Source organism: Barbus barbus (genome assembly GCF_936440315.1).
Source record: "Barbus barbus genome assembly, chromosome: 6".
NCBI lineage: Eukaryota > Metazoa > Chordata > Actinopteri > Cypriniformes > Cyprinidae > Barbus > Barbus barbus.
The window spans coordinates 7,421,133-7,428,765 of record NC_136734.1 but is presented as its reverse complement, the minus strand read 5'-3'; the positions used below and the strand labels follow the sequence as shown (position 1 = coordinate 7,428,765).

Below are 7,633 nucleotides of genomic sequence, written 5' to 3'. Positions count from 1 at the left end.
GCTCATATTTAAAAAGTAACTCAAAAGTAATGAAACACACTACTTTCCGTAAAAAAGTAATGTAATTAGCAGGTCTTACTTAGCATAATAAATGCTGAAGGTCAGAATCTTCCACAAATAGCTCTCAAACTGGGTACCATCCATTCCTTTAATGCATCCTGAAATTATTTCTAAATAATATCCATGAATATCCAAACCCTCCTTGGAGTACCATCGTAACAAAGTGGAGGGTTTTAGTGCCTCTGCGACGTCTCCAAACTCTGTCCTGGAGGGCCACTGTCCTGTAGAGTTTAGCATCAACCCCAATTAAACGCACCTGGACCAGCTAATCAAGGTCTTACTGGGCATGCTAGAAACTTCCAAGAAAGTATGTTGGGGCAAGCTGGAGCTAAACTCTGAAGGACGGTGGCCCTCCAGGACCAAGTTTGGACACCACTGTAGTAGGAGATCCCTAAGCAAATTGCTTAAAAGACTGAACTACTAAGCAGCGTGTCCCAACTCTGCTCCTAGAGGTACAACAACAGTACACATTTTGGATCTCTCCCCAATCTGACCCATCTATTTCATGTTTTCGAGTCTCTACTAATGAGCTGATGAGTTGATTCAGGGGTGTTTGATAAGGAAAAGTAAAAAAAAAAAAAAAGCTGTATTGCTGCCGTGCCTCCAGGAACAGAGTTTAGAAACACTCTACTAATGGCGCTTTTCCACTGCGTGGTACTACTCGGCTCGACATGGTTCAGAACGGCACGGCTCAGTTCGGCTCGGTTTGCGTTTCCACTGCTGTTTAGTACCGCTTTAGAGTGGGTGGGATTATTCACGTGTCATTATTGTTGCGCCGCCTCTACTGCCATGACTCCTGAAAAACGTTTTAATTCCGCGTCGCTCCATCACACTCTTGCTGGATCCGCTCCTCAGCTATCAATGAGAGGATCATCTGTACTTCCTCAACAGACAACGAAACTTTTGGTTGTTAAAAAAGGTGCGCCCATTCAAAACAGTTGCATTTGATCCTTTGCTGGCTGTGCTGATTTAAATCTAGCGGGTCTCGTGCCGAAAGTTCAATGACGCAGGCACTGACGATTTTCTCCAGCCAATCAGTGATCAGCAGAGTTTATACATCATGTTTTGGTAATGGTACAGCTCGCTTGGAAACTCGGCCGAGGTGGAACTAAAAAAAGTACCAGGTACCAGGTACTGTTCCCAGTGGAAAATCCCCCAAAAGTGAGCTGTACTGAACCATACCGTGCTGTACCATGCAGTGGAAAAGCGCCATAAGGGACTGTGAGAGGCCAGATTAAGAGTGATCCAACATTGTCCCCTATGATACGATTTAGAAAAGAGAGGAAGACCTTGCCCAGGGTTGGGATTCTAGGGTCCTCTGTTCAGCCCAAGCAAACAACATGGGGCCACCTTCTTGTGGACTCAACAGTCAACACCTGCAAGAAGAGGTACAATATACAATATATGGAACCAGTGTAATGCACAATGGATGGCTGGTGGAGAGAGGGCTCTCACTGAACCACGATCTAAGTGTTGTTCAGTGAGAGAAGCCACACTGATGCTTTTAGCCTAAAACTGACTCCTTTAGACTTCCAACGTGATCGATTCCTTTAGATAAGGGCTAACCAGCCCATCACTAATCAAGTATATACTTGATTTTTCTCATTTACTTGATTGAATATAAATTACCAGCTATATGTGATACAATTTTTTAATCCACAACAGAAATAACTCCAATCAGGAACACTGATATCATTGTTATGGTCCCCCAGATGCTTCATAATGAGAAACAAACTATATATATATACACACATGTATGTATGTGTGTGTGTGTTTATTCTATTAAGGGCAGGGTAAATGATTTTTCAAAAACGTTTTAGAAAACTGCGTCGGGACCGAGTACCAAAACAAACTTGTAGCCAATCAGCAGAAAGGGGCGTGTCTACTCATGATATGGAGGAGAGAGCATTCAGTGAACAGCCGAGCCGAGCGTCTCAGAAAGATAGAGATGGCGTATAAAAAACAAAAGAGGAAAACGTCTGCGGAATGATAAGGCAAGAAGTAGGACCCGTGTAAATATCGGATCAGCTTTCCAGCGCTGGAGAGAACTCAAGGAGCAGAAGGTCTGCGATCGAAAGCCGAGGTTGCTTTGTTTCTTCCCGATAGGTGAGTAACACCGTGTCTACACCAGATGCGGCGCAACGCAACAGCTAAAGCCTGCCTACACTGGACACGTGTATTTCAGGTGAGAATGTAGTTGTTTAAAACTCAAATCTGCGGTTTATTTATAAAAACAGCGTCTATTTAAAAATGTGCTTTGCCGATTTCGGCAAGTAGGGCTCGCTGCAGTCCACAACATCCAGGGGGCGTGGTTGGATCCACATCTAGGGGGTGGAGATTGGTAGGTTTAGGGGTGGGTTTAGGGATCAGGGGGTGGAGATGGGTAGGTTTATGTATAGGCAGGTGGGAGGAGTTGGATGTGGATCCAACCACGCCCCCTGGATCTTGTAGGCTGCAGCGAGACGCTTCTCGATTTCGGAGACGTGAGCTCCACTCGATCACCGGGCGCTCAGTGCTCATCGAACAGAGGAGCTAGTCCTTCTGACATTTGCCGCTGGCTCTGATGTCTCTGTAGTGGTTAAACATAAGATATACTTCGTTTTGGATAAATCTCACAGGTAATCGTTGGTCTTTATTCTATTTTTCTATTAATATGTTAAAATGAAAACAGGCAATGTTTAATATAATATTTTGTTTCATTGCAATGTACGTTCCCTGAACTACATTTCTGCGGCTATTAATATGTTTAAATGAAAACAAAAAGAGGCAGTGGTGTTTGATATATTTCGTCTGTAAATACAGTGAAGAAGATTGCAGCAGCCAAGGCGAACTGACTGAAGTTATCAAGTACGCTGCTCTTTGCAGAATTACCGGTTGTCTAACTCGTGAAGTCCGAACTACCGAGGATGCAAGTCCGAAATTTGCGTACTTGGTATTGAGAAACATGCACAGACCTAATCTTAAGTCACCAGACTATTTGCCTAATCTTCTCGGTAGTTTAGACCGTGATGGAAACACAGACAGCAACATGTCTGGGGGAAAAAAAAGTTCCTGGGCCATATTGTTCCAGGTAATTTCGATGGAAAAGCTGCTTATGTTTCACAGAACTAATTGTTGCCTGGGTTGCGTAGGCTACGTATATGTGGGGCAGATCTATCAAAATAGGGGCGAGACCCTTTTGGGGTAGGGGCGTGTTTGTTTTGGTGATTTCAAATGTCAACATTGGCTTTAGCAAAATAACCCTTTTATGTTAGAAAATCCCTGAATGTCAATGTGTTCTAAAAGGTAGGATTTTTTAATCTACATTAATCTTGTGAAAGTTTAAGGTTTTCAATTTATGAGATTACTCAACATTTATTGCAAAGACAAACAGGATGCAAAATTAAATCCACATTTGCATTGATGCTGCAACAGAAGTTAATGGACAAAGACTGCTTCAAATTAAGTTTAGAACAGTACATAATACTGGAGGCATACTGAAATGAAATCATGAAACAAATAGAGTTCCCATCAAAGGTTTGGGAGGAACATGCTAAAGTAATCTGAAAAATCACAACACTGCTTACCTCATTGCTGTGACAGTTCTTAAACCGAATGCCTCTTCGCATCTAGTTACTGAATTTAAGAGTCTCACGTTGGCCTCTTTGATGGATGTGGATCTCCCAGCCACAAACTTGTGAGGTTTGTACAAAGAAAGAGGTTGCAGTGTTAACTAAAACCATAAAGTTTTCCTGTCCCATGCTTGCTCATAACTGAATAGTAATTCCACTACATGAATATGGGGGACTAATATTCAGCATTATATTTTGCATGCTAAGTTACTTTTGTTCAATATAAGTCAAATGGATTAGTGTGAGGAATTCAGGAGAAACACAACGCTATGTATGCTGAGTCCATTTGGTTTCAGAGTTCCTTCAGCACTATTGTTTTCCCCAAGTACTGTACTCAGACCAAAAATCCATGGAGAACTAACAATTGACCTATCGGTAAGCCCCGCCCCCTTAGTTACAGTTGCAAACTCGGACAAACAAAAGGAGTTGCTAACTGTCTTACAATGACAGCTGTCAGTGAAAACCTTGTCCCTATATCTTTTTGATACATTTTGGACACAGAAGGACCACCATGTTTTGGAGGAAATGTATAAAAGTTTTTAAAATAAATGTTGTGGGTATTAATTTGGATCTGAGGGTTTACAGATCACAATGCAAGCAGGAGAAGCCTCATATTGTGGCAGTCACGACTGCAGATGAAAAAATTCCGGATCAACATTGTTCATGTACTGCAGGGTAAGCTTATATTAATATACATTTAACCAGTTTAATATGAAGAGACAGTGAAATGTAGACGTTCGTTTATGTGTTTTGCCCTATACTGTACAAGACGCGAGAACAGTTCGCTATTTAGGTTTGTACGTTAGCACGGACTCCCTAACTTTAACGTTAGCTAGTTTTAGCCAAAGATACCTTGCTGAAATGCAAGATGACATTAATGTTCTGCTTGAGCAGATGAAAATTGTAACTTAATGAGAGTATGACAACAAGAAAATTAACGTTTTCATCTTCATTGGGATTGGGGTTGAATGCTTAGGGACATTTTGCGCTGTTCTGTTTGGGTTTAGGAAATAGAATAACATATATTGCCTATGCTCTCAGGATACCTGGAATCAGTGTTACAAGTACCCCAGACACATCGTTTTTCTATTTTTTAATCATAAACCCCTTAAAATCGATGTGAGCTTCGGATCTTCCAATGTTTCTCTATGGCGCTGAACCTAAAGATGTCCGAGTTACGCTCCCCGTGCTACTGATACTTGGCTGCCATTGGCTATTCTGCGTTTGAGGGGAGGGGCTTACCGATAGGGAAATATATAGACAATATTGCAGACCAAGAATTACCCTAAGCCCTATAACCCTAACCCCAACTTATTTTGACTTACTTTTGTAAATGCTTAGCATCTTACAGTTTTGCAACAGGTGTGTGATGAGCACAACAGCATTCTATAATATAGAAATTGCCAGAGATGTAGTATAACAGGAGTTTCCTAACTTTAATTGATTCTTCACATATTTTCAGATAAAACAGAGAAAACGTCTTGAGATTCTATATACATATTTAATAGACCCCCTCCACCCACACACACAAAAAATTAATATTCACTTATTACATAATGCATTTACTATTGTATTTACAATAGCATATTTAACTATCACAATGAATATAGCATGGAATATAGTAACTTACTTACTGAAAATGTGTTGAGGCTAAGTTCTTACCGTTTGTTCCATCCCAATGACACTTTGTTCCCAGACAATCATTTACAGAAGGTTTCTGCACAATGCATTCTTTTGTACCACAATCCTTTGCCAAATACATTAGATTATTCATTTTGATGAAATCTATTGGTTTCATTGGCCAGCAATACCCCCTTTCATTTCTTTGGACACTGTAAAGGAACATTCTTTTGGCTGAAGATTATATGCGTGACAGGACTATACTTGTTCTCAAAAGCATTTACTTTTACCCTGACAATATTCTTAGATAGTTTCCTCAATTAACTGTGGCAAAACTATAAAAAAGATTAATAGAATTGATGTCAAAAAGGGTTGAATAGAAAAGAAGGAAAACCACCGAGAGATCATGTCCTCGTCTTGCTTGGCTAGGTATTCCAAGAGATATGTTTGCAAAATGAGTATCAGGGAACCTGGTTTGGAGTTCTGCAGCACCATGCAGTGAAATTCTTACATTCGTAAATAGTCCTTCAGTAGTTCAGTCTTTTGACCAAAACTGATGTCCTTAAAAGAGAAACAAAAGAAAAATAATAATAGTAATATTAATAATACATTTTTCCTATCCAAGGCTCTCTGTATTTGGAAAAGAAAAAAACAACAACAAGAGAAAGGAACAACAAAATCTCCTCTCACAGTCTCAAAAAGTCATTTGGATTTAGAAAAAGAACAGCCAAGCTGGAGACCATAAAGAGAGAAGGTCGAGTCCAAGCATCTCCTGTCTCATTGTAATTTTGACTTTCCGTATATGTTGCGTTGAACTGATATGATTTTCTCCAGGCAGGTGAGCCGGGTTTCGTGAAGTGAACTGTGCCATAAAGTGCCTCCCGGTCTCGTGTCATCACTGCGACACAGCATGTACGGCACACTCTCTGTTCGGCTTTGGATGAAGCCACTGCGGAGCAGCGAGCGACAGAACAGACTGATCCGATCCATTCGTCTCAGGATCAAATGGGCCTTCCTGTTGCGACCAGAAAGAGATCTGTTAGTGTGGACGATAAAAGTGTGCTGTGTACTGAGGTGCAAATACATGACACTGCCTACATTTCTGCAAAACTTAAAATCTGTTACTCAGGTTGCGCAACACTGATATGTTGGTTTTGCAGAATGGGGGGTAATAAATGGGATGTGAACTTGTTTTTAACGTGTCAGGAATTTTTTTTCTTTATAGATTTCTTTTCAATGTCTTTTCAGTAAAAAGTCATCTTGACTTGATCATTAGCCTATTTTTCTCTTTTTTCCTTTGAAAAAATGCTCATAGTTTATATATATATATATATATATATATATATATATATATATATATTATTTCTTGTAATGAAAGGGTTTATTAAAAAAGAAAAAAGGTAAAAAGTATAAAACTACACAGTGCACACATCCAGTACAAAATTGTGTCAGCTCTACAATTACATTTCCTTTTTATCTTCAAGCTCACAATATGATCCAAAGTTGTTTTGAAAGAATTTTCATGAAACACATGCCCTGTTTTAGAACAAAAATTACTTACTGCTCCAAAAATATGCTATTTAATCCTAATGCAAAGCCTGTGTTGATATTCATAAAGATTACTAGTTCCTTCCAAAAAGGGAAAATGAACTGTAATTGGTGGTCTCTGTTTCATTTCCCTGCTAGTTCTGCCAGAAAGTAGATTACACAAACATTCACAGAGAGTTTAGGATGGCAACCTTCTGATAGCCCCAGCCAAGCAGAGCCAAACCAGGGGCCAGTGGAAGGGTCTGTGCACACTTCCTCTTTGTGTTATGCCTAAAATATAGAGGCTGTTCATAAACAAAAACCTTCATATTCTCAAGCAACACTTAAATATGTATGAATGTATATTAACAATACATCACAGTAAAGGCCGGGACACACCAAGCCGACTTCAAAGAATTAGCGGCGACGAAAGCCGACTGTGTTGTTGCCTCGCATCGGACCAAAAACCTGCGCTCGAACACACCGCACAGACTACAGCCGACGGCAAACTAACATGTGCATTCTGCGCATGCGTGAGAGGAATTAACGGTCTATATCAGCAGCTATCAATAGTATATATTCGTCATTCAAAAGGAGAAACCGAAACAAAGATATACGAGATAAACGCAGATAAACAAAGAGTAAATAAATCAGCGCTTGCTTACCATTTTGAATATTAATAATGTTGATAACTTTAATAATTTTAAGCACTCATGTTGTTATAAAAACATTCGCATATTAGAATGATTGGGAAAGATCACATAACATTTAAACAGCCTTCTGTCTTTACCGCGTTCATTTTCGTGCTCATTTTC

The 7,633-nt window shown here is 39.9% G+C and overlaps 1 protein-coding gene across 1 annotated transcript in view; it reads right to left on the bottom strand.

Moving 5' to 3' along the window:
• Positions 1-5,154: 5,154 nt before the first annotated feature.
• The window catches only part of LOC306870996 (astrotactin-2-like), a gene marked incomplete at its 5' end in the record, with an annotated part of 500,403 nt that continues 497,924 nt past the window's right edge, over positions 5,155-7,633 (bottom strand). Inside the window, 1 exon segment of the mRNA XM_079418633.1 lies at positions 5,155-6,306. Within this exon segment, the coding sequence (XP_079274759.1) occupies positions 6,069-6,306 (238 nt within the window). The 3' untranslated portion in view covers positions 5,155-6,068.